Source organism: Apodemus sylvaticus, chromosome 15, assembly GCF_947179515.1.
Source record: "Apodemus sylvaticus chromosome 15, mApoSyl1.1, whole genome shotgun sequence".
Taxonomy (NCBI): Eukaryota; Metazoa; Chordata; class Mammalia; order Rodentia; family Muridae; genus Apodemus; species Apodemus sylvaticus.
Genome location: NC_067486.1, coordinates 69289865 through 69317620, shown reverse-complemented (window position 1 = coordinate 69317620; position 27756 = coordinate 69289865). Strand labels below are relative to the sequence as shown.

The following is a 27756-nucleotide window of genomic DNA, read 5'->3' as shown; positions in this document are numbered from 1 at the left end:
CATATGGAGGGCACAAGACGACCCAGAAGAGCCAGTTCTCAGGAATCAAACGGGTTGTCAGGCTTGGTGGCAAGTGCCTTTACCTGCTGAGCCATCTCACCGACAGCTGTAACTTCTCCTGGACAGCAAAACTCACAAAAATTTATTTTTCTAACCAGATGTGGTAGCTCACATCTGTAATCCCAGCACAAAAGGCTGAGGCAGGATTGTTATGGCTCTAGGATAGCAGAAACTACAAAAAGCAAAACAAGGCAAGATTTCTTATCAGGTAAGTCAGCTGCTTAACACCAGGCCTGACAGCCTCAGTATAAACCAGAACCCACAGGATAGGAGAGAAATGACTCTCACAGGTTGTGTTCTGACCAACACACACACACACACACACACACACACACACACACACACACAGTTTCTACACTTACAATTTCAGAGTAAAGGTATTTTAAATAATTTCAAAAGCATTCTGCAAGCTGGGCACAGCTCTGTGCCTGTCGTTCAGACAGTTTCGAGCGAGTCTCTCTGCCTCTTCTCACGGGAGCGAGTAAGTTAGGAGACTCAGTCACACCGCTGTTGCTGTGACCTAAGCAGAAACCAGAAACCACTGAAAGGAGGAAGAACTTATTTAAGCTCTGCCTACCACAGCAGGAAGCTACAAAGCAGCTCACGGAGGCAGAAGCAAAGCAGAGAGGAAGGAACTGGGGACTGTATAACCTTCGGTTACACCAGTCTTACCTACTCCTCACCGAGGTCCACCTCACAAAGTGTCTTCACTTTCCAAAACACTGCCACCAGCAAGCACTCACTCAACACAAAGCTTACGGAGGCCATTTCACGCTCAAAGCATAACATCTCACCCCTGGCTTCCATGCTGCAAAATAAGCGTAGCTACCTCTGGGAGTCCTAAGTTCCTATACTGCACAGAGGAACAACTGCAAGCTGCGCTCTGTCTCCGCCATCCTAGAGTCCCCAGTGCGGCTTCCCCCTCAGACTGCCACACATCTGCCTTCGCAGACTCCCACCCTGCCACACAGCTCCCAGCCTTCCCTCCGAAATCCTGCTAGAAGTCTCCATGATCCTGCAACCACCATCACACGGATGATGAGAGGTCTGAACCCCCTTGGACCATCACATGGATGCACTGGCTTCCTGGGCAAGAGATTACAGTGAAATGAATCCTGGGAAATCACTTTCCTAGGCTGCAGTTTGCAAGCCATGTCCCTGGGCAATGCTCTCATCTCAAGTGAAAGTTTCTTAGTGAATTTACTTATCTACACCCTTGAGCCTCCTCGGATTGAAGCCCTAGCCAATTCTGGGGAAGCCCTTAGGGCTAAAAGTAGCCAGTGATGACTGCCACACTGACTGCTAGGGTACCCTAAAAATCTCCCTCTGCCACACCTAGTCCACCAGCTTAATCCCCTCCCGCCAAATCTCAGACCATGAACAGAATGTGTAATGGACCCTCAGGAGCCAGTTCCCCAGGAATCCTTCAAGCTGACATCCCGTGAGCCCGGCTTCCCGTGAGCCTGGCCTCAGCATCTGCAGTAATCTCAGCTGACTGGTTCTGAGCTCCCACCACAGCCATCCACCAACCTGTTTATAGCACTAGAGCCCCACAGCCCACATCGCCAAACTTTTCCACAATCCTCCCATAAACCAGTTCCCACAGGCTTCTAAACCACATCATAAGGTTGTCATGGCAACCGCCCTACTTCTCTAGTGCCAATATTCTGTATCAGTCAGTTTCACCTCATTGGCACTAAAATCTCTGCTATAAACAACGTATGAGTAGAGGGATTGATTCGTGCTTGTGGTTTCAAAGGATTCACCCTCAGGTGCTCAGCCCCACGTTTGTGGGCAGGACATCACAGTGACAGTAACACACAGAGGAAGCTATTTGCCTCACAGTAGGTAGACAGGAAGAAGAGTCAAGGGAGAGCAGAGCCAGGCCTTTCACAAGACTAACCTGAGAAACCTACTTCTTACAACCAGCCCCAATCTCCAAAGTTTCATTCTCCCCAAAACAGTACTGCTGCTGGGGAGCAAACATAAATGAGCTTCTGAAGACTGTCACTCACACATAATACCACACATCTTAGATCCGAGGATGGGCACTCACACATAATACTATGTTTCTTAGCGATCTCAGCGTAAGCTCATCTTTTTCTCTCCTTGTGGAGAATTTTTGCCTTTTCACATAAATACTTTATGGTTTCTTTTTGGCACTTCTAGATTTCCAGCACAGCTACTCCTGCACTTTCAGACACCTTAGGCCACTAATAAGTAAAGGTTGCTTGATAACAAGCACTCCAACAACCCATCCATCTGACGATTAGACAGGTAAGTACCATACCCTGTAAACATATGCGGGGAAAGGAGGAATGTACATCCCAGCTGCACAGAGAAGGATAACAAGAGATTTCTTTCACCATTCTACATAGGAGGGCAAATTTTAAAACACAGGTTTTTCAGGGCTGGGGCCATGGCTCACCCGGTCAGCAAGTCCCTCCCAGCTGCCGAAGCATGAGGACCTGAGTTCAGATCCCTAATGCTAAATGTAAGAGGGGGCAGGCCGAAAAGCGTCTGTAACCGGGAATACAAAGGCAGGCAAGCACCTGGGGCTCACCTGCCAGCCAGCCAGCCACCTTAGCCAAATCCATGCTCTGGGTCCAATATGTGAGATCCTCCAAATATAAGATAGAACACACCCCAGTCACAAAACAGAAGTCAAACTCTAACTCTACTGGAAGGTTCCTTCTTGTTGCCCAGTCCTGTCTTCCAGACCAGGACATTCTATGCAGGCTACTGAGGAAGAAGTGCCAACAGCAGCCCCACTCAGCTGTGAACCAGTCTACAAATCCACCAGCCATGCAAGCTGCCTCCACGGCTGCAATAACACCAAGTTTGCTGTGGAGCAACCAACCATTTTTTGATTGGACATGGGGATTCACATCTGGTCCACAGCTGCAGTTGTCCTGGGCCCTAAAAGGGAAGCTACTACTGCTGTTCTGCTAAATGGACACGATGGATCCATCAAATTATCATCTGAATAACTCTGCTGATGCCTACAGATAGTATTGCTGTTGCAGAAATGAGGCATCTGTATCTTCCCCAGGAAGGCTCACAGGAGCAGCAGCAGAGAGAATGTTGGAGTCAGAGGAAGGAGACAGCAGTGTGGGATGCTGACTTCCAGGCATGGATGGCATCACCCTTAGACGGAGAGCAGCTGTGATCGCCTGCACAAGGTGTGCACAAGAGTAGGACTGTCGACACCCTGCCTGTCACAGAAAGCAGAAGGGCTCAAGGGGTTCCACCATGCCCTGAGGATGTATGCACAGTTAATGGTTGATGGGGAAGGGGAGACATTTTCTTCAGTGGTCTAACCACTGGAAGGGGCCTGTGCTCCTGCAGACATCCCAAAGGATCACCCAGACACAAAGGTAGAGAAGAGCCAGAAGTGACAAGAAAGCAGACGCGTGGGGGAAATACTGAAGGGTGACAATGGTTGAGTAGGGCCACATGCTATGTTCAAGGATGACAGTAAAGAAACCCATTGACCCATCATCATATATAATGAATAGATACTAAGAAAATCTAATAAGGTAAAGAACAATCCAGGAGGACTCCAACCCCATGGCCTCAAATTCATACACATATGCACGTACCTGTGAACACATGTATACAACACACATATACACACACACATAAAAAAAAAATCAAAACACAGCATGAATGTTCTAGTTTACATTTTCTAGAACTTTCCATCTACTTTTTCCTATTGTGTTTACACAATTGATGATTTCTATTGTGTTTACACAATGGGGGTTTGTTGTGTGCCACTACACAGATGTGCAGTCAGAACACAACTCTGGAGTTGCCTTCTCTCCTTCCACCTTCACATAGGCTCCAAGAATCCAAGTCAAGTCATCAGACTAGTGCTCTGTAATGCTGGACCGTCAAGCTGGCCCCATTTACTATTTCCCAGACCAAGGTTCATCCAGATAACTGAATCCTTGAGACAATTTTTTTAAATTATTTTTATAAGCACACAGAACCATTATTTAAGTCTATACTATTAACAAAGTCAAAATATTCAGCTAGCTTTTAATATTTAATGCATTTTAACATTAATGTCTATTGTTAATATTTTTTAATTTTTGTAGTAAGGATGATTCTGAATTTTAGCGAGGTGTGGTAGTGCATTTCTGTAACCCCAACACAGGGAAAGCAGGAGCAGTGGAATTTCAGTCTGAGCTCCACAATGAGACTCTGCCTGAAAAAATAATAATAGTAATAATTCTACTTCACAAAATACGTTAGCTATGAAAAGCTCCAGAATGAAGTCTGGTGCACCAGGAAAATCTGCATCTATTCCTGTCAACTTAAATTGACTGAATTGAATGAAAACTTAGAAACAGCAATAAGAAACATCAGAACTCATGACATTGGTACATGTTAATTTCATTCTACCACTTCTAAGATAAAAGCACATTTCCTGTTATCCTTCTGCCGTTCTATTTTTACTGTAGAAGGTACCAGTTGTCAAGGAGTTTGTCTGTTAAAAGAAGGGATGTAAAATGGCAAATCAGGGCTGGTGAGATGGCTCAGCGGTTAAGAGCACTGACTGCTCTTCCTAAGGTCCTGAGTTCAAATCCCACCAACCACATGGTGGCTAACAACCATTTGTAATGAAATCTGATGCCCTCTTCTGGTGTGTCTGAATATAGCTACAGTGTACTTACATATAAATAAATGAATCTTTAAAAAAAAAAAAAAAGGCAAATCAGCCAGGATGGAGACCAGCTTCACAGCAAAATACAATTCTGGTGTACACAGCTGTGTTTTGTTGCAATGAGTTTCACCCACTAAAACTTCTCATTCAAAATATCCTGTTAAAAGATTTTACTCTACACACTCGGGAAGCAGAGGCAGGTGGATCCCTTGAGTTCAAGGCTAGCACTGTCTGCTATGTGAGTTCCATTACAGCCAAAGCTACACAAAGGAGACACTTTGTCTCAAACAAAACAAAACAAACAAAAGTATCATCACATTGCCCTAGTAGCCTCAGACTCACAATCTTTCTGCCTCTGGCACCCTGGTACTGTGGCTGTAGTGGTGACCCAACACTCCAATTTCCCTTAGAAATGATTTGAATTACAAGTCCTGAAAATTCAAACAAAGGACTACTTATAGCTCCAGCCCAAATTCAAACTTCAGTAAATACTAATTAAAATGTCTCTGCCTCCCAAACATTCCCTCTAAAAAAAAAGTACACTTAGATACATTTACAGTCTTCCAGACTTTTATAACAAGATTTTGACCTTTAAGCTTTTAAACTGGTATTTTTAAAAACTAAAAATAGAACCCAAAGTTACACAATGAAATGTGTCTTCCATTCTACCAGCAAAATCCAGAATACCCAGCCCTGGAATGCAAGATAAAGCACAGAGTTTATTCAAATCATCAAAAGTCACATCCTTTTCTCCCTACTGCAGGCAAACCCCTCCTACTTCCCCATCAGTTTAACAGGAAAATGAATGCCTTAACCTTGAATAGTGGTTGACTCCTTTCTTCAGCAAAATTTGATGTTTTGTATTAAGTCTCTAGCACCCAAGGCAGTTATATAAAAATGCCACATTTAAATGCCTTAAGATTCGCCTGGTGAAAACATTTTTTATTTGCTAAGCTTCATTATTTAAAAGCATGTAAATAAAGAAAAATATCAAATAATTGGCCCAAAGTATACACAACCCAATGAACTTCTATACAGTTAAAATTCACATATTTGGTGGTAGATAAGTACATAAAGTCAATACTGATAGTATAAAATTTAATGTGAGGCTCCACAGCTTCTGTTCTGATTTTTTTTCTTAATTTTTTTTATTATTTTATACGTGTCTTAGTCAGGATTTCTATTTTTGCACAAACATCATGACCAAGAAGCAAGTTAGGAGGAAAGGATTTATTCAGCTTACACTTCCACATTGCTGTTTATCACCAAAGAAAGTCAGGACTGGAACTCAGGTAGGTCAGGAAGCAGGAGCTGATGCAGAGGCCATGGAGGGATGTTCCTTACTGGCTTGCTTCCCCTGGCTTGCTCAGCCTGCTTTCTTATAGAACCCAAGAGCACCAGCCCAGGGATGGCACCACCCACAAGGGGCCCTCCCCACTTGATCACTAATTGAGAAAATGTCCCACAGCTGGATCTCATAGAGGCACTTCCCCAACTGAAGCTCCTTTCTCTGTGATAATTCCAGCTTGTGTCAAGTTGACACACAAAACCAGCCAGTACAATGTGTATAGATGCATGTATGGCTGTGCGCCACATGTATGCCCTGTACTCAGAAGAGGGCATTGGATCCCTGGAACTGAAGTTACAGACAGTTCTGAGTGGACATGTAGGCGGCAGGAATCGAACCCAGGTCCCCTGCGAGAGCAGCCAGTGCTCTGTAACAGCTGAGCTGTCTCTCCAGTCCCAAAGTGAATAAGGGCTTGGGGGTTAGAGACCAGCCCTCAGGATTTCTTCTGTTTTCCTTAATTTTCTTGGTAACAACAAGTAACAAAGTTTTGTTTTGTTTGCATGTGTGTATGTGCGTGGTATGCATGTGTGTATTTGTATTTACATGGGGGGAGGGGTCCAAGCACACATAAGAGGCCAGAGGTGGATGGTCCTCCAGCCTTCTCCACTTGATCCCAGAGCGCTCGGATTCCATGTCCAGCGAGCCAACTTGCTCATCTAGCCAGCCAGCTGGCTCCTGAGGATCCACCTCTGCCTCCCAGGGCTGATCCTGCCAGCCCAGCATTGACAAGTGTGCCGGGGAGCCACACTCCAATTCCCAGTGACTGCACAGTCAATGCTCTACCCTGAGCAAGCTCAGCCCACGTGACAGGGCTCTTGTTATCTGCCCAGGCTAGCCTCCAACTCACAATCCCCCTGCCTCACCCTCTGAAGTAGATGGCTCATAGGCATCAGTCATTCCCACAACTCCCAGGCTCTCTAATTTGATATGCTTCGATATAGCACTCAAAATCCACCTATCTGCTTAAATCAACTCCAACCAATATATACAGAATGGGAACAAATACTAATGAAATGTCCTATTCAGATACAACACAAATCCATACAGGGGCAGAGTCACAGAAAAATTACATTTGTTGAGAATGTGAACAATGGGGTGTCAATTTCTTGGCATTTTTCTCTATTATAAATCTAATCTAGGCCGCAAAATGAATACAAGATGTGGGAGCTCTTGGCGCTATGGTGTCTGTTCCCAGTTTGCAGCTGACAATAATTGGAATGCTAGAAACTTAAAAATCCTAGAAATCTCTGCCTTCATAAACTATCACAATCAAGTTGAACAAAAAAGTTCACCATATCGTGCCATACAACCTGGTATCTCTATTTCTTAACTCATATTCAACGATTATTTAAAAATTAAAATGTCACATGACAAGTGACCAACAGCAAAGGCTAAAAGCCTATTCAGAGCTCCTCCCTTAACTTGCCTTTTTCTTTCTTTCTTTCTTTCTTTCTTTCTTTCTTTCTTTCTTTCTTTCTTTCAAATCAAATTTATCCAAAACCAGGGAAGCACAAAGAAAAATCCTTTACTCGGTGTGAAGACACACAGCTGCCGGTTGGGGGGATGTCTCAGTTGTTACTGCCTGCCAAACAAACCTAAGGAACTGGGTTTGATTCCCCAAAACATATGTTTAAAAAAAAAAAAATAGGGTGCCTCCCCATACCTATAATCCCAGAGCTGGGGAGATGAAGGTGGGAGGAGGGGAGGAGGGGAGGATCCCTGAGTACTGCTGGCCAGCCAGTCTAGCCACATCAGCAAGCCTGGGGTTCAGTGAGAGACTTCTCAAAAGTCAGGTAGGAAACAATGAAGAAGACACCCTGTGACTAACTCAGGCCTGCACACACACACACAGAGAGAGAGAGAGACAGAGACAGAGACAGAGACAGAGAGACAGAGAGAACACATACACACACAGATATAAACAGCTAAAAATCACAAAAGCAAAAATTTCACAATAAGCATAACTTTCTAAAGTATTGTTTAAAAATTACTTCATTGGCTGCCCAGAGAGTGAAGCATGCCCCCAAAGGCTGCCTTAAACTATCTGTGTCACTGAGGGCCCTTCAATTCACCCAGGACATAAAACTGTCAAAATCGAATGGCAACAACAGTAGCCAAATCAAGTACAGAGCAGTGTTGTGTTTCTAAACTCTAACTTCAAATAAAACTTGCACCTAGAAAGGAGCAAAAGGCAGAGACAACGTGTCCTTAAATCTCCTCCAAGTTCCTCCCTCTGCACTTCTTCTCCTTCCTCTTCTTGGAGAGGAGCACGGGATGCCAAATTAACAGTCAGAAGGCTGAGAACAGTGAGTTCCGGGAGGATGCAAGAATTTACAATGTGCGCCTGGCAGAGAGCTCAGGGGCTTGCAAGCGGGCGCACACCGCGCACACACACACACACACACACACACACACACACACACGCACACACACACACACACACCCCATGCCAATACTCAGGGAAGCTTTCAAGAAATGTCACTATGTAATAAGTTTTAAGGTCTTATTTAGGCCTCAGGCCAGCCCTATCCAGCACAGTGTAAAACACAACCTAGAAATCCATTTTCCAAACCAAGAGTTTGCTATAATACTCAAAAAGGAAAAAACACAGATTCTGGAGACCCCCCCCCCCTCAGTACTGCCGCCTCTCACGTGGAAGGCTGGCCAGCCCATGTGAATCCGAATGCCACCACATCAGTTTTGTGACAGATCCACTGGGAGCATCCGACTGTGATCCAGGGCTCTCCAGGCCGCGGGAAGAGGAACACAAATGCAATCTTCGGGGCCCTCCTACTTCCGTTCTCAAAACAGAAATGCTGTCTCGCCCACTCAGCCCTGCACCTCTTCCAAAAGCTTCGACGGAAAGCAGAGCAGACCGTGGTGGTCAAGGGTGCCTAGAAGAGGTGGTTCAAAGCCCACCCCCTCACCCCCCCCCCCGTCCCGACTCCATCTAATCTGCCTCCAGCGCTGTCCCCCTCCTCCCGAGCCCGGGGTCGCGTAGTAGCGGGAAGAGGAACTAAGTGACCCGCAAGGATGCCCAGAAAGCTTGCGCGCAGAGGGGGTGGGGAGGTGGGCAGCGCAGCGGAAGGAAAGGGAGAGGAAGAGCGCAGAGCGGGACGCGACTTTAGGGATTCGGCGGTGCCCTGGCTCCGGGAGAAGCGGCGGCGAGCCAGGGCTGAAGAGGCGACATCCCCCTCTCGGCCACGCCTCGGACTGCGGGCAAAAGGCTGCGGCCCGCCCCGTCGGAAGGCGCGGACTGCTGGCCCGGGTACTCCCGGGCTGGCTGGTGCTCCCCGGGTGGGCGGTGCACACAGATCTGCCAGTGTACCCTGGAGCCGAGGGTGCACCCCGGGTCGGTGGGTGCTGCCGGGGGCTGGAGGGTATTCCCGGATCAGACGATGCTCCCGCAGCTGGCGGGCACCACCGGGGCTAGCTACTGCTCCCCGGGTCGACGAGTGATCCTGGGGTCAGCAGCCGCTCCCCAAGACCGGCTCTCACACCCCGCCGCCGGCATAGGGTAGCTCCGGGAGGCACTGGGGAGTCACGGCGGTTACCTGAAGCGGGGTGAGTCCTTCAGACACTCCTCGAAATCCACCGTCATCTTCATCTTGCCTCCGCCTGGCCTCACAGTCAGCGCCGGAGGATCCGCGGGAGCTGCGGGACCTGGGTAGCGGTGGCACCGGAGATCCGGGCGGCGTCGGTGGGCGCTCGGCTGCCACTAGGGCTGCGCGGAGCTGCGGAGGGCGCTGCGCTCCCTGGGCATAGCAGCCGCGAAGACTGCAACGGCTCGGCAGGCCCTGGCCGCCTCTTCCTCCGCCCCAGCTGAGCACCGGCCGGGGAAAACGCCCCGGAGTGACAGCCCCGGCCAGCCAGCCACCGAGCCGCGGCCCCGGGAGGGGCTTCCGGCAGCACCGCCCGCGGGAGGTGCACAGCCGCTGCGACAGCCAACCGCGCTGCACAGGCGTCGTTAGGCGGGATGCACGGGTTGCTAGGAGGCCGACCACGCAGGCGCCCTGAGAAGGAAGGAAGTCACGTGGCCTGCCTCGTTCTCTCCACCCCTCGCCCCGCCCTCGGGTCTAAAAGGAAGAAGTAGTCTTTTAAGCAGCTTTGGCAGCAGTCTATAGAGTCTGGGAGCAGGAATTATAACAAGGAAGAGACTAGACTAAGCCTTTCAGTTTACAGAAACTGAGAGCAGGAGATGCGTGACATCTTTGATAACCTATTGCTTGTTGGTTCCACCGCTTAATAATTTGGAAATTGCTCCTACATACATCTTTTCGTATAATCAGAGACCATTTCCTGAAAGGAAGTATAATGGCTAAATTATATTAAAATCACCTTTGAAAGTTTGGGAGTATCTATAAAAATGCATAAGTGGAATGTTTTAACCCGGTGGGTGTGAAAACCTGGAAGTAAACTTCTAGGGTTATCTTCTAGCTTTCCCACTTAAAAATAACAGCCCCGATAGGCTAGAATAGTACAGTTGACACTGTGCCACATAGTAATCATCCCGTAAGTGTTGGTTGATGATAATTGCAGTACTGTCTTTACAGGTTAACCGAAGGTCAGACCTCGGCCAGCTCACATTTGCTATCTAAAGTCTATATAACCTTTGACCACTTGCCTATATTAGAGAGTCATCACCACATGCTATTTTTCATAACCTCCAGCTATACCTTGATCTCTTACGGTAATGCTGAAACTTTTCAAAGGTACACAAACATATATGTGTTTCTTCTTTTGTTAGATTTCACTTGATTTCACTTTTTTAATTGAATTTTACTTGTCTATGATAGACATAGGTCCTCTTGATAGCAACGAACTACATACTGTTAAATGCTCAATGTCCTCAAATGTATCCACTGGTCAAATTAATCTTTTCAATGATTGTAAATTTACCAAGAGAAACCAGTTATACTACACTGAATTGCATTGATGATTTGTGATAACTAATCAGCATATACAGTAATTTATTGTCTCAATGTTTCATCATCCTGTTGCAAGACCCTTTAAAGTGGTACTTGGGGGAACTCAAATAAAAATCCAACTGCACAAGTATATCTTAAATATGAGGCCAATGTAGGCAACATAGTGACATCTTGTCTCAAAAACCATAGACATAGTAACAAAAACCCTGTGCCACTGGCACAAAACCAGGCAGGGAGAGCATTGGGCTAACACTGAGAGTCAGAATGAAAAGCACACACCTGTACCACCAAAGCTTTGACAGAGGTATCTAAAATTCGGGAAGACACCCATCATCTACCTCTCTACCACAGGCACTTGGACCACACATGAGCACAGCCACATCCATATGCCACAAACCTACCCCCCACAAAATTGTTTTAATCTATGTAAAAAGACAGCCTATAGAATGGGAGACTAGTATCTATAATCTGTAACAAAAAGAAGGGGAAAAATAAAAGCATCCAGGGTCAGGAAAAGTCACTCAAACCTGAGCTTGGTCCTGGATTCCGTAGTGGAAAGAAAACAGCAGAGACCAAGCTCACGCTCTGACCCCCACACGTGCAGTGGCACGTTCATTTCCACACTCGCACACCAGCTTTTATTTATTTTTTAATGTATGTGTGTTTGTCTATGTAAATGTATACACCTGTGTTCTGGTGTCCACAGTGGCCAGATGAGACTAGCCAATCCCTGAAGCTGGAGTTATGAGCAGTTGTGATCTACTTGATGCAGGTGCTGGGAACTGAACTAGGGTCCTCTGAAGAAACAAGTATTCTTACGCATTGAGCCATCTCTCCAGCCTCAACACACACACACACACACACACACACACTAAAAAAAAAAAAGAAATGCAAATTTCACTAATGGGAAAAAAAACTCCAAAAGTTAAACACTAAAAAAAAAAAAAAAAAAGCCGGTGGTGCACGCCTGTAATCCCAGCACTTGAGAGGCAGAGGCAGGTAGATTTCTGTGTTCAAGGTCAGCCTGGTCTACAGAGTGAGTTCCAGGACAGCCAGGGCTATACAGAGAAACCCTGTCTCGAAAAAAACAAATAATAATAATAATAACAATAATCTAGTAATAAATGGGATAATGGATTAAATAAACAGTTCTCAAAAAAAAGGAAGAAAGAAAGAAAGAAAATAAAAAAGTGCTCAGTACCCTTCAAATTAAAACAACACTGAGATTATATTTCACCAGAGTCAGAATGACTATTTGGAAAACCAACCACGAGAAATGCTACCAAGGAAATGGAAAGAGAGGATGCCTCACATAGCAGTGGTAGGAGTGGAAACTTGAAGTCAGCATAGAAATCAATATGGAAGTACCTCAAATCCTAAATGAGAACTATCGTGTGGTCGCCTGTGATATGAACATTCTAAGCGTGCCACAGAGGCACTTGCACACCCATGCTTGTTGAGGCACTGCTTGGCACAACCAAGAAGATGAAACTACCAACAGATGAATAGGGATCATGATATTTGCAGTAAACGGATTGAACTTGAGGTCATCAGATTAAACATGAAGTTAAATCTGTACCCATCACCTTACACAATAACTGCTTCCAAATGGACCAAAGACCTCAATGTGAGACCTGAAATGTTAGAAGAAAACACAACCACTGCCCCTTTGTGATGATGCAGGTGAAGGCGAGGATGCCTCTGGATAGGACTCCATTTGCCCAGGAATTGGTGCCAACAATTAACAAGTGAGATGTCAAAAACCCAGAAAGCCTCCTGCACAGCTCAAGAAACAACCAACTAAAGAGGAAACCCATGGAATAGGAGTGAATCTTTGCCATCTGTCAGCTAGATGTCCAGCAGAGGTTTAATATCTTTAATATATAAGGAACTCAGAAAGCAAAGAGTTAAGAAAATAAACAACCCAATTAAAAAAGAAGACCATGGATCTGAACAGAGAATTCTCAAAGGAAGAAATATCTCAAAAAAATTAATGCTCATTATCCTTGACAGTGAGGGAAAGGCAAATCATAATAACTCTGAGATTTTAGTTAGAGTGGCTGAGGTCAACAAAGCAAGGAATGTAGGGAAGGATGTGGAGAAAAGGAGAACTCATGGGTGGGAAAGTTGCACACCTGTGCAAGCCACTCTGGAAATCAGTGTGGAGAATTCTCAAAAAGCTAAAAATAAATCTACCATATGCCCAACTATAGCATCCTTGGCTTATGCGCAAAGGACCAGACAGCCTACTCCACAGGTACTTGCTCAGGGATATAGAAATGAAATCATCTAGATTCATAAAGAAAAAATACAAGATTTTCTCTCATAGGCAGAATCTACATTCAGATTTCTATGTTCGCGTAGCTGTCCCTGGATATTGTATATGAGGAGCACTGTAAAGATATCACAGGAATGGCTGCTCCGTAGTTAGGGGAAAGGTTTTTTACTGGAAAGGAAAGGAATATCCAGAAGGATCTGGAAGAGTCCAGAGCAGAGAGAAAAAGAACCAGACTGGATAGGGCTATCTGTGAGAGAAAGTAGAATTAAGGAGGGGGTGGGGAGGGGGAGTTTGGGGTATCTGGAAGGACGGGAGCCTGTGAACTGAAGCAGGCCTGGGTAGTTTAGGGTCGATGCAGAAGTGAGAAGGACATTTGTGACTAGAAACTGTGAGAGCCTGGAGGCTAACATAGACTTTGATATGCTGATAGCCATTGTGGGTAAGTCAGTGGAGAGCTATGTGTCCCCTCTTGCCAGATGTAAGGTGAGATGGAAATAACTCCTTTTGGTGGACAGATGGGAAACTCATTTCACAAGTCCCTAGGAAATGTTATCTAACCACCCAAAATCCTTCTGTAGTCCGTCAGAGATAGGGTGAGTCAAGACCGTCATTTCTGGACACAGGCACTTTGTGAAACCTAACAAATGTATGGAAAACCTGAAAGTAGAAAGCAGGAGGAAGAGAGGGGTGGGGGAGGGGCGGGCTTTGGGGGAGGGGTGGGGGCAAGAGAAGGTAATGGGATAAACACCTGGCTGGTTTTTGTCAACTCAACAGGAGCCAACGAGATGACACCATCTGAGAAGGACAGTCAATCAAGGGGTTGCCTCCTTCAGACTGGCCTATGGGGGAGTCTGTGCGGCATTTTCTTGACTAATGATTGATGGATGCGGGAGTACCCAGCCCACTGTGGTTGTGCAACCCATAAGCAAGTGATCCTGGGCTGTATGAGAAAGCAAGCTGGGCGCGCCATAGAATGCAACTGGTAAGCCAAGGTTCTCTCTTCTCTCCGCTCCAGTTCCTGCCTCGGCTTCCCTCACTAATAGGTTTTAACCTATAAGCCTCATGAATCCATTCCTCCCTAAGTTGAGGTGTTTACTTAAAGAGACAGAGCAAACTATGCAGATATTCGTTCCAGGGAATGGGCTCTTCCTGGGGCAGCCCCGTCGGCCATGTTGTTCTGCTGAGGACTGTGGGAGTGTATGAAACTTTGGGCTGGAAAAGTCATTAGTGCTCAGAGCGTGATGGGGCCACTCCTGGGGGCTGGGCTTGTGAAACTTCCGAGGGAAACAAAGACTCTAGTTAAAAATCTGTGGTTTCTGGTCAACTGGGGCCAAAGAATCAGTTGTAGTTAACAAGAGCCCAGTAAGTACCACCATAGCTAAACTTCGCGTCATTGCAGGGGTTCTCAACCTGTGGGTCGCGACCCCTTTAAAATCAAACAATTCTTTATAAGTGTTTGCCTATAACCACCACGATCTTTATATAATGACTCACAACGGTAGCAAAATTACAGTTATGAAGTAGAACAAAAATAATTTTACGGTTGGGGATCACCACAACAGGAGGAACTACATCAAAGGAGCAAAGCAGCAGGAAGAATGGAAGCTGGTCCTTTATTGGGATAATGGATGGTGGTTGGGTTGGGCTGAAAAATCAGCTGTGGCCAATAAGGAAACAGCATCACTGAGGCAAAAATCTTCTGGGAAGTGTTTCCTCCGGGTCTGCATCCAGAAACTGTGGAGAGGAGGCCAGATGGAGAGAAGGCAGGATCTCAAACTGGCAGCCATGCTTGGTAATATGGAAGAGTCTCCTGTGAGGTGCTGATCTGGATTCTCCTCCTCTGAGATACCTGCAGTAGGTCTTAAAATAGAAGAAATTCAATAATTTTCATCTCATAATAATGAAAGTGAGGGTCCCTATATGTGAAAATTACATTCCAGGTGACAGGCCAGGCGTAAGCTCTGTGACGCTGGGCTCTTCACTGCGCACTGCCCGCCCAGACCTTGAGGATTTGTGCAGCATCGAAGGTGCATGTGTAGTTAGCACTACACTGGTCTAGTGTGTGCCACGCCCCAGGTAAGATGCTCACTGCTGCCAGTCACAATAAAATCACACGGCTCAAATGTCACCTCCTCGGGAGTCTATTTTCTTCTCTTTCTGACACAGTTATAGTTAGTCACCAGGCCCAATCCGTACTATACCAGAATATAAATTGGTGGATATGATGGTGTATGATTGTAACCCAAGCACATGAGAACCTGAGGCAGGAGGATTGTGAGTTTGAGGCTAACCTGGGCTGCATAGGGCTACAAAGAAAGTTCCTAGATAGCCTGGGCTACACAGAGAGCTCCTGGATAGCCTAGGTTGCATTATGGGATTTTGTCTCAAAAAATCAATAATAACAGCAATAATAAAATTATGTAAATGCTCAAACATTAAACCTTTCCCAAACTTATTCTTCTAGAGTTCTCAGGCCTTCTCCCTTCCAACCCTCTAGAAGCCTGGACCATTCTTTCCTTCATTTCTTTCCCAGAATGCCCTGAGTTTCCTCTGAGGGTCCTTTTGACTATGCCTCTGCTTGAGCAGAGGTTGCTTAGTGTCCCTTCCCTGGAGTGTTCCTGGTTTGGGGTGTGTGGTCAGCAAGAGTCTGACACTTCATAACTTACAGTTCACATCCCACCTTCATGCAAGAATTGCTCATCTGAGGCTGCGCCATTTAAACATGCCACCATCTTGCTTTTCTCATCACTGTCACCCTCTGGTTCCCTCAGAACTCATTGCCTTTGCTTAGCTGATGCATTGAGATTTCAATGGGTTATGGTGGAGGGGTTTTGTGGTCAGATACTGGTACCAGGAAACACTAAGATTCCAGGACTTCTGGGAACTGTTTTTCTTCTCCTAGGATCTCTCTCTCTCTCTTTCTCTCTCTCTCTTTCTCTCTCTCTCTCTCTCTCTCTCTCTCTCACACACACACACACACACACACATGCACGCATGCGCACGCGTGTGTCTTTGTGTGTGTGTTCCTGCATGTATGAGAATCACAAATGTACCTGGTGTTATTGGAGGCCGGGAAAGGCCATCAGATTTTCTGGAACTCAAGTACAGATGGTTGGACTCCCACGTGGGTGCTCAGAGCAGAATCCTGGTCCTCTGCAAGAGCAGCAAGTGTTCATAACTACCGAACCGTGTCTCTAGGACCTTCTTTTCTGTTCTTTATGGGCCTAGTACCTGCCTGGCACTTCTATTTTCCATAATACATCATCAATACTGGAGTCTCTGCCGACCAGTAACAGACAGGCAGCCAGCCGGTAATGCGATGAAGTTCACTTCCCATAAGCAGTTCAGAGTGGAGGAAACTCAAGTTTGCAGAAAGCATCTTCCCTGTGTAAGGTCAACTCTCTTCTGTTTAATACACCAGATCTTCAGATTTCTGATCTGAATCTTGGAATAGCTAGATTTTAATGTAAAAACTCCCATTTTCAAATGTTAGCAGCACCTTTTAACTGCTGCATTGCACAGGCCATAAAAAAGAAGTCTTGGGGCCACTTAGCAACTTCCATGGGTTTGGGTTCCTGGCAGGGCCTCTCAACCCTTGCCCCCGGAGCTATTCAGACTTCAGTCAACTGCTGGGTCCCTGGCAAACAAAGAGGGTGGGATCACTTAAATATAATGAATCCTTCTTACAGGGGCGGGGTTTAGGGCTATGGGGCAGCTGAGTAGTTAACAGGGCAATTTCTCTGTTGACAGCTGTGTCTTATAAAACAGCTAATAAACACTCCTGTTCAGGACTTGGGCCTGACTCACAAGGCTCCGCCTCAGCTCCTGCCGCCAGCATGTACCCCTGAATGTTAATTTCATTCTATAACACCCCTGAGCATGTTCTCTGGCTCGACTTTGTCTTAAGCTCTGGGGATTTTTTTAAGAATTATTTTTATTATTTTAAATTATGTGTAGGTATGTGTGCCCTCCCATGAGTCCAGGTGCCTGTGAGAGCCAGGGGAATCAACTGGAGCTGGAGTGACGCACGGTTGTGAGCCATCCGATGTGGGGACTCGGACCCGAATACTGATCCTCTGGAAGAGCAGCAGATGCTTCCCTAACTGTTGAGCCATCTCTCCAGCCCCAGGTTCTGAGTTTTCTGAGTGAAAGTAACAGTTTCTTCCCCCAAGAGTTTTCAGGCCTTGGTGAGTTCTGTGCCAAGAGCACATACAAGGCTGCTGACACCTAAATCTCCTTTGGAAGGGAACGAGGGTTCTCATGTCTCTGCAGATATAAGGAATCCTACAAAAGTAAGAACAGGGAAAGGGCAAGGAAGGTCCCTCAAGGACTTCTTGTCACCGGAACTATGTGACTAAAACACAGGAGCAGGAGATGCTCGAGGTCTTCAGGAACTATAAATAGAGCACTCTCGCCTTCAGGAAAGAAGAAAGGAGGGAGGGAGACCGAGGTCTCCCGGGTAGGTGTGCCTGAAGGTGGAGCTGATAAGGAGTGAGTAGTCTGGCCCCCAGCCTAAAGGGGAGCTGAAGGGAGGGAGATGAAAATGTTATAAGCAGTTTCGAGGTTTTTTTCAAACCGGAAACCCAGAGTGCTCATCCCTTCCGGCCTCCTCTCTTGAACCCAGCTGTCCATTAGACCTCTTGGATGGTTTCTCCCAAATGGCTCCCGACTGTAACTGCTATCAACCAAAAAAAGGTGGGAGATGGCTTGTAGGAACAGAAGTTCTGTCTGTCCCCATATATACTTCAGACAAGCCTTAATTAACTGTTCCCACCTCAAGCCCCACCAAACGTTCCATGCAGAGACTCAGCTGTCTGTGGCTCAAGTTCTCCATTCCAGTCTGTGCCTCTCTCTCCCACTCCGCCCCCACCCCACCCACGCAGCTCTCTTCCATCCCCCAGGTCCCTGGTGTCCCCTCTAGATTCGGTTTCCTACACTCTGCCTCGTTTTCCTGGGTCAGTTCCCACACCCAGCGCTGCATCAATCCATTTTTCTTCAGCTTTCCCCATTTCTAGTCAGAGAAAACAAAACTGGAAACACTCTGTGTGCATGTGTGTGTGTGTGTGTATGCATGTGTGTGTGTGCATGTGTGTGTGCGTGTGTGTGTGTGTGTGTGAGTGTGCATATGTGTGCGCGCGCATGTATGTGAGTGTGTGTATGTGTGTGTGCATGTGTGTGAGTGTGTGTATGCATGTGTGTGTGCATGTGTGTGCGTGCATGTCTGTGAGTGTGTGCATGTGTGTGTGCGCGCGCATGCGTGTGTGTGTGTGTGAGTGTGCATATGTGTGCGCGCGCATGTATGTGAGTGTGTGCATGTGTGTGTGCATGTGTGTGTGTGTATGCATGTGTGTGTGCATGTGTGTGCGTGCATGTCTGTGAGTGTGTGCATGTGTGTGTGTGCGCGCGTGTGTGTGTGTGAGTGTGCATGTGTGTGCGTGTGCATGTATGTGAGTGTGTGCATGTGTGTGAGTGTGTGAGTGTGTGCATGTGTGTGAGTGTGTGTGTGTGTGTGTGTGTACATGAGCACACACCAGGCAGCTCTCTACCACTGAGCTGTACCCCTCAGCTATTTATATAGTTGCTTTGACTGTATTTTAAGAGTGGATAGGCAGGGCAGCTCTGGGTGGGAGGTGCGGCTGCCGCAGCTTTCACCACTAGGAACAGGACGTTGGGTGCTCTGGCCATCTCTGATCTGTGGCTAGATGGGGGATACACTGGGGAAGTAGCTGTTCTCCAAACTTGTCATCCCCTCAAACCTCCTGTGAGCTATGGCTCACTCACCTCGTGGTCTGTAGAGACTGTGACCGTCACTGGGAGCATTCCGTGGTCCCCGGGCTCCTGTGACTATTTACATTCCTGTCTTCATCTTCCGCCCTCGTAGCCCAGCTGTCTAGTAGGAAAGCGAGCATCTTCCTGCCACTCCCAAAGCAAACCACCACACCCCTCATTCTCCTCCGAGAATAGCTGTCAGCCATCCTCGCTTGTCCTTCATCTCCCAATCTGCACTTCAACTGGCCATTTTTATGTGAAGACAGGAGAAACTAAACCATACATCTATATCAGAAGGGTTTTGTTTCATTCTGGCTTACCCCAAAACAAAGGGTCTATGGCAGGTCGAATAAAATCCAGAACAGGGAAGGCAGGCTTTCCATGGACCCCGAGCACGACTGGGAAACAAGGCTTGTAAAGCCAGCCTGGGTGCTCCCTCCTGTCTGCCTGCCTTTCCCACATCGATGCTTGCTTCATCTGCACACGAGGCAGGCCCAAAGCATCTGACTTTGCAGGAGTCAGCTCCCACGATTACCCAACCAACCAGAGGAAACAGGTTTATCTCTTGGCCTAAATTCTGAATTTCTGTAGGGGAAGTGTTAGCCGTCAGTTTAGTCAAGGTTGGGTGTGGTGGCACTTGCCAGTAATTCCAGTTCTGAGAGGTCTGAGGAGAGAAGGTTGAAAATTCAAGGCTAGCTGGGCTATATAGGGAATTCAAACCAGTCCGAGCTCCATAACAGGACTGTCTCAAAAAACCTGGGGCCTGGAGATGCACCTTAATGGAAGAGGTCTTCCCTGCTGTGTGTCCTGGTCGGTTGTGTTGTTACTGTTTGCTTTGTCAACTTGACACAAACTGGAGTCATCTAGAAAAAGGAACCTCAATTAAGAAAATAACTCCATCCAAGTGCTGTGGACACTTTTAATCCCAGCACACAGGAGGTAGAGGCAGGCAGACCTAAGTTTGAAGCCAGCTTGGTCTACAGAGTGAGTTCTAGGACGGCCAGGGCTATACAGAGAAACCCTATTTGGGAAAAAAAAGCAAAAGGAAAGAAAAGGAAGGAAGGAAGGAAGGAAGGAAGGAAGGAAGGAAGGAAGGAAGGAAGGAAGGAAAAAAGAAAGAGAGGGAGGGAGGAAGGGAGGCAATACCTCCATCAGATTGCCTGTGGACAAGTCCGTGAGATATTTTCTTGACTGATGTGGTGATCCAGCCCACTGTGGGAGGAGCCAGGCTTGGGCAGGTGGCCCTGGGGTACCCAAGATAGCAAGGCAAGGAAGACAAGGGGAGCAAGACAGTAAGCAGTATTCCTCCATGGCCTCTGCTTTAGTTTCTGCCTCTAAGTTCCTGCCTCGTCTTCAATCAATGGATTGTGACCCAGGATACACAATCCAAATAAACCCTTCACTTCCCCAGTAACTAATAAGATTTGGATATGTATGCCCCACGTGCTCTAGACTTGTAGAGGAGGTCTTTACATTCTTTTGACTTTGAGCTCTTGAACCTTGCCAGCCCTTGGGTTTTCCTTACTAGGGACATAGTAAACATTGAAAGAATTGAATAATTAGATATAGTCCTCCCAAGAGTGATGTCCTCCTCATTTAGATCCCTGTCATTTACACATGTGCACGTATGTGTTTACCCACCAGATTATGAGCTCAGCTAATGATGCCGGTCTGCCAGGAAAAGAGAAAATTAAATAAGATACAAGGAACAATGTGTTATTCATCTGCCGTGCATAACACCTGAGCCGTCTGCATTGTTTAGTGGACCTTCTGTTCCTTTGTCTTAATTCTGATACGAGAGCTTGACCTACTGAATCAGGGTTTCCAGGGCCATGAGTCTTGGTGTAATCTGTAATCAACAGCCTTCAAGCTGAAACCCAAGATCTGGTTAAGGGTCCATCTAGGACTTGGTAGATGCCCAAACTATAGTAGGTGCTCACTAACTACAGGTAGAGTTAGAGCTAAAAGAAACATCCAGTGTTTCTGGATGTGGCAGCCCAGAATCCAGGGTAGGAAACAGGCTTAGGGTAATGGACCTCAGATTGAATGCTGACCAGCTCTGGGTCTCTTACTGTGGGGTCCATAGTTAACAAACATGACTGTTCCTTCTTCAGCTCAAAACACCTTCCTGCTAGTACATCAGAAGGAAATTCCCTCTCTGCTCACCTGCGATGACTCTACAGCTCTGAGGCCCCCAGTTTCCAGTTCCCTCATTTCCTTCTTTATTTGCTCTTGCGACACTGGAAACAGTTCACGTCCTCAGCTCTTGATCTAGCTGTAGTCAGCTTGTCTCTGGGCACTCTCCTAGAAGTCTTCCTCACACATTACTGTACCCGCATTCCAACGTCTGGGGCATCGCCTTGGGTCACAGCTTCATTGTTTATTTGGATCATCCCTTTGCCCTGCCCCAGAGAGCATCTTAGTTGGTCTGAGTGTCAGTCTCACACATTCTGACTTAGCCTTTCTGCTCTCCACTGAAAGCTCTCTTAGAAGTTAACCAGGTCACATCAGTCCAAAGCTCACCGTGCGAGCATCCCACTGTTTTCCTGGCAGGGCACACAGCAGTTGTCTCTGACCTCAGACTCATTACCCCACTTCCATTCTTGTATGACCATTTCCAAACAATAGACTTCACACCCTTTGTGGCCATGGCTTACAGACTTAACGAACAACCAAAGCAAAGACTGCATGATTTATACAGGAAGAGAATTACCTGGAATACTGGCAGGCATTCATAAAAGCATGACTCACAGAAGACAGAAACTAGCAACAACTCAAGTCCTCATCCCCAGACAAGGAGATGTACAAATTGTGGTACGTCTATACAGTGGAATACTATGCAGCCATTAAATGGGATAAATAAGATGGATGAATTATAAATTAAGTTGGGCGGTGGTGACGCATGCCTTTATTCCCAGAACTCAGAAAGCAGAGGCTGGTGGATCTTTATGAGTACAAGACCAGCCTGGTCTACAAAGCTAGCTCCAGGACATCCAAAGCTACAAGAGAAAACTCATCTCAAAAAACAAAAAATAAACGTTACATTGAATTAAATAAGCCATTAGCAACAGTATATACTTTTTCTATGAAGTTCTAAAACACACCAAACTAATCTATAGCAACTGAAAATATATCAGAGTTTGTCTAGACAGAGAGAAGAGAAAGACTGACTATAAGAAGGCACAAGACAATTTTTGGATAATGGGGTGCTCTATATCTTGATTGTGGTAATAAATATTCAAATGTGGATATTTGTAAAGACTCGTCAGACTATGGACTTCAAATAGATGCCATGTAATGAATATACATATTTAAAACTTGACAAATGGTCATTAGAGTGTAGCAATCTGCGTTTATGTTCTGCAAGGCAGTGACAAGCCTATAACTATAGACCAGAACAAGTCCAGGGAGGGTGTTGCGCCTCTGCCACTCCAGATGCTCCCACCCGCCCAGCACTGCCACCACTTCAGGAAACAATACACAGCTCCCATGGCTACCACTCCTGTCCCAGGGGGACCCTGCCCAGCCGCAGCTGCTCTATGACTCAGGTGCATGTCTAGGGAAAGTGCTTCACCCTGTGTCTGAGGAGGGTGGGAGGGAGAATGACCGCCATTTTCTGGCTTTGGCAGTGTCAAGGCAATTGTGCTGTGTGACCTGAGAAACTCCTTTGATATTCAAGGCACTCAAGGATGTTTGTTGGCTGGCAGTTGAAGATGGGTGGCTTCAGCACCAGAAATTGTTGCCTCATACATAATTCTGCAGGAGAGAAGTTCAAAATCAAGGTTTTGGTAACCTTGGTTTCTTCTGAGCCTCTCCCCTTTGGCTCACAATGGCCTCCTTGCAGCAGGATCCTCAAGCAGTCTTTCCTGTATGCATGCCTCTGTGGCGTGGCCCGTCCTCCTCTTAAAGGACACCAGTCATTTTGGATTAGGACGCCACCCTATAATCTCATTCAACCTATATTCTCTCCTTAAAAGCCAGCCTCTGGCACGCAGGGTAGAAGTCAGTAAGGAGCGACGGCCTGGTATGTTGAAGGCCCTCGGTTTGTTTCCCAGCATTACCAACGTGGGTCTGCCACAGGACATCTGCCATTCATCTTCAATCCACTTCTGTGCCTTCTCCCAGAGACTGTCGTTCTGGCTTTGGGCCTCTGACATGCCCTTCTAATGTCCCTGTGTGAACCTTGACCATGATGCTGGCCACACTGTCTGCCCTGTGTGTAGACAGGGCCTGGATGCAAACAGATGTGCCATACATGGAACGTGTATTAGGGTTTCTTGCCACTCCTTTTATCAAGAAACGATAATTGTCCAGAACAGTGGTTCTCACCCTGCAGGTATCAACCCCTTTGGGGGTCAGATGATTCTTCACAAAGGTTGCATACCAGATATCCTGCATATCAGATGTTTATTACACTAGAATTTGTTTTGTTTTATTTTGGCTTAGTTTTTCAAGGCAGGGTTTTCTGGGTAGCCCTGGCTGTCTTGGAACTCTGTAGTCTAGGCAGGCCTCGAACTCACAGAGATCCATCTGCCTCTACCACCCATGTGCTGAGATAAAAGGTATATGCCACCACTGCCTGGCTATATCACAATTTATAACAGTAGCAAAATAACAGCTATGAATTAGCAATGAAATAATTTTATGGTTGGGGGTCACCACAACATGAGGAACTGAATTAAAGGGTTGCAGCATTAGGAAAGTTGAGAGTCATTGGTCTAGAGGTTCCCACAGGTACTGTGTTCTTTCAGGGTTCTGGCCCCTGCTGGCCATCCCCAGTGCACGTGTGGTAGTGTGCATACCCTGTGCCCACCACCCAGCGTGTGCAATAGCGCCCTCGCAACTCTCGAGCTTCACCATTAGCCCTAACCCTTTCTCCTTGCCAAGCACGCAGTGCTGACTACTGCCTTGAACTGTCTCCTATTCATCCTTCTTTTCTTTATTTCTTCATTTGACTTTCAAACGTCACATTTTATTTACTGAGGGGAGGGGGAGTCATGCCATGGTTTGTACCTGCAGAAATCAGGGAACAAGTTGTGGAAGTCGGTCCTTTCCCACCACCATGTTGGAAATCAAGCTTGGTGACAAACACCTTCTTCTGCTGAGCCCTCTCTCTGCTTGCAGTGGTTCAGATGAGAATGAACCCCAAGGGCTCATTGGCTCGAATACCTGGTCTCCAGTTGGTGGAGCTGTTTGGGAAGGATTAGGAGGTGTGGCCTGTAGATCAAGATGTGAGCTCCTAGCTTCTTCTACTCCAACACTATGCCTGCCTGCCTGCCTGCCTACCATGTTCCCTGCCGTGATGGTCTTGAACTCACCGGCTGACACTGTAAGCCCAAATAAACTCTTTTATGTTTCCTTGGTCATGGCGTCTCATCACAGCAATAGAAACATTAACTGAGACATTGTTTCCTTTTCTCTCCCTCTCCCTCCTCCTTTTCCATCCTCTCCTCACTCATCCCCCACCCAATACCTCCACAGAGCTACATCTCCAGCCCTTGTTTTTACTCTTATGTGTGTACCATCGACATCTATGTGTCCTTTGTTTCTGCTCATCTCTCCATTTTGTATGAGGGACACAGGGCTTCGTGATTCTCCTGTAACTTTTTGCTTTGTAGTCAAAATCATGTTGGTGGGATTCACTCATTAATAAGTTCTTCACAGTTTTCTCCGATGCCATCTCATTATATTTCAGTTTTAGTTTTCTTTTCAGAAACCATCCTGCTGCCATCACTCTGGTCCATGTCTCCTGTGCACATTTGCAAGAGTCTCTCCAGGCCACATCCTTAGGCGCAGAGATGCTAAGCTGAAGGCAGCTTGTCTGCCAAGCAGTCAACAGATGTGTACTCAGGCCGCCCTTTGTGAGTTCACATCACACTCATGCCCACTAACAGTCGGTGCTGTCAGATGCTTTGATTATTGCCAATCTGACATATAAAAAGCATACTTCTGAGTTTACATCTTTTTTTTTTTGGTTTTGGTTTTTCGAGACAGGGTTTCTCTTTGTAGTCCTGGCTGTCTTGGAACTCTGTAGACCAGGCTGGCCTTGAACTCAGAAATCCGCCTGCCTCTGCCTCCCAAGTGCTGGGATTAAAGGCGTGCGCCGCCGCCACCACCACCTGGTGAGTTTACTTCTTATTGATTTTATATGTTCCTTAACTATCAATGAGGTTGGAAACATTTCCACGTGCTTTTTGGAACATTTGTGTTGCTTCTTCTCTGAAATGGGTATTTCTGTTTTCAGACGTGTGTGCACCTGTGTGAGGCTGTGTGAATGTGTGTGTGTGTATGTGTGTGTATGAGTATGTGTGAGTGCATGTGTGTGTGTTTGTGTGCATGTGTGTGTGTGCGCGCATGTGTGTGTGTGTGTGTGTGTGTGTGTGCATGTGTGTGTGTGCGCGCATGTGTGTGTGTGTGTGTGTGTGTATGTATGAGACACGTATCACATAGAGGCCAGAGGTCAACCTCAGGTATTCTTTGGAGTCATTTACATTTTTTTTAAAGGCAGGATGACCCACTGAGACCTGGCTCCTGGATTAGGCCAGGCTGCTAGCTTTTGAGTTACATGGATCCTTCTGTCTCTGCCCTCCCAGCTCTGGGGTTGCAGGTGCATGCAGCCATGCCCTGCTTTTTACGTGAGTTCTGGGGACCCACACTCAGGTCCTTAGGCTCAGCACTTTCCTGACTGAGCTCTCTGCCCTGTCCCTTTCTTCCTTTTTCTCTTCCTTGCTTGCTCCCTCCTCCCCCAGGGTCTTTATGACTCTCAGGCTGGCCTCAAACTTGCTACATATCTAATGATGACCTTGAAGTCAAGACACCCACCCTAACCCCTGGTGTCTGAGTGCTGGGATTAAAGACACATGACACCCCTACCTGTGCCACACCCATGTTCTTCCTTTTGCAAAGCGGGGCAGGTAATGTAAACCCCCAGATTGCCTTCCAACATGCACAGAAAACAGGTCACAAAGGTCTCGGCTTGGGAAGAGGAGCCTGGTTTCTATGCAGCCCTGAATGCGTAAGGGTGAGAAGATAAGTTATATTCCAGAAGGAAACAGCAAAACTATAGACAAAAACATTAACCCCTGGTAGGGGTGTGCAGGCAGAGGTTCTTTATCACAGCTGGCTGGACAAGACCCTAAGGGCACATTGGCAAGTTATATGTCATAACTTCAAAATATATGTATATGTATTTTGAGTTTATCCTAAGAAATAGATATATGAACATATGAGAGTGTGTGCTACCATGTTGTTAACAAAGGAGAAAATAGGGTAGATACTAAACTTCTAATCCAGTGGCTAATCCAGCGTCTCAGGGCCAAGACTAGCACAGTGGTAGAGACCATAGCCATGAGACTGTGGATCCAGCCCCAGAGGCAATCAGAGGATAGCTACAGAGTAGCCTGTGGTGTGTTATTATTTCTAGGAAAGAAGTGAGAAGAAGCAGGGTCTGTATTGATGCCTGTGGCCCATGCTGCCACCGAGGGCCAAGTGGATGTCCGTGGTCTGTGCTGCCACCCAAAGCTGTGGCGATGTCGGTAGGCCCTGCTGCTGCTGCTGGGGACATGATGAACTGAGTGGCCTGCCACCTGACGCCGTGTTGATAGCCGTAGTCCAGGCTGCCTCTGAGGGCCTTGTCTGGGCCCGTGGTCCCACTGCAGCTGGAAGCCATGTTTCTGGTCTGTGCTGTGGAAAACAAGAAGGCTGTTTTTGCCGTGATACACGGATGTGATGTTTGTGCATGGTGCAGAGGGAGGGACATGGAAGGCTCCTGGGAGCCCCCAGTCAAACCTCCCTCCCCACAAAAAAAGTAACAGTCTAGACAGGAAGCCACCAGAGAGAACTCACAAGAAGTGTTCTGGGGATACTTATGTGTGGCTCTCCACAACTGATAACCTCTGGTGCACAAAGAGGGTGGGAAGACTCGGCTTTCAGCAGCAGGCCACTGAGAGCTTGACCACGCTCCAGTGGATGTATAGATAACAAAAATGGCCTTTCTTTTCCTTTCTTTCTTTCTTTCTTTCTTTCTTTCTTTCTTTCTTTCTTTCTTTCTTTCTTTCTTCCTTCCTTCCTTCCTTCCTTCCTTCCTTCCTTCCTTCCTTCCTTCCTTTCTTTCTTCTTATTTTTATTTTCACTCTTCTTTGAGGGGGTCACAAGGTTGGGGGGGCAGACATGGAAGTACAGGGAAGTATGATTAGAACATGTGATGTGAAATTTCCAGAGAATCAATAAAAATGTTACGTTACAAAGAAAAAATAAGCCAGGTAGTGGTGGCGCATGCCTGTAATCCCAGCACTCTGGGAGGCAGAGGCAGGCGGATTTCTGAGTTCGAGGCCAGCCTGGTCTACAGAGTGAGTTCTAGGACAGCCAGGGCTATACAGAGAAACCCTGTCTCCAAAAAACCAAATCCAAAAAACCAAAAAAAAAAAAAAAAAAAAAAAAAAAAAAAAAAAGAAGAAGAAGAAGAAGAAAGAAAGAAAAAGAAAAAAAGAAAAAAAGAAAGACATGAGAAGGAAATAAATTCAATATTAGGAGTGATTTTTTTAAACTATATAACTTTGCTATCTTTCATGTAGGAGGAGGCAGTGTTAAGGCTTGTTAAGGTTCTTATTATGTAGCCCAAGTTGGCCTCAGATTCATGAACTACCTGCCCTTTCCTATAGAATGCCAACATTACCAGCATGATTACTATGCATCTCTGTTTTTG

The 27756-nt window shown here is 46.5% G+C and overlaps 1 protein-coding gene across 2 annotated transcripts in view; it reads right to left on the bottom strand.

Moving 5' to 3' along the window:
* The window catches only part of Acap2 (ArfGAP with coiled-coil, ankyrin repeat and PH domains 2), a 109705-nt gene extending 99747 nt beyond the window's left edge, over nt 1-9958 (bottom strand). Inside the window, exon 1 of one of the 2 annotated variants that reach the window (XM_052157795.1) lies at nt 9632-9958. In XM_052157795.1, the coding sequence (XP_052013755.1) occupies nt 9632-9684 (53 nt within the window). In that variant the 5' untranslated portion in view covers nt 9685-9958. Of the gene's footprint in view, nt 1-422; nt 528-9631 lie in introns of those variants that run through there. The other variant, XM_052157796.1, reaches the window with a different exon arrangement.
* Between the last annotated feature and the right edge of the window lie 17798 nt (nt 9959-27756).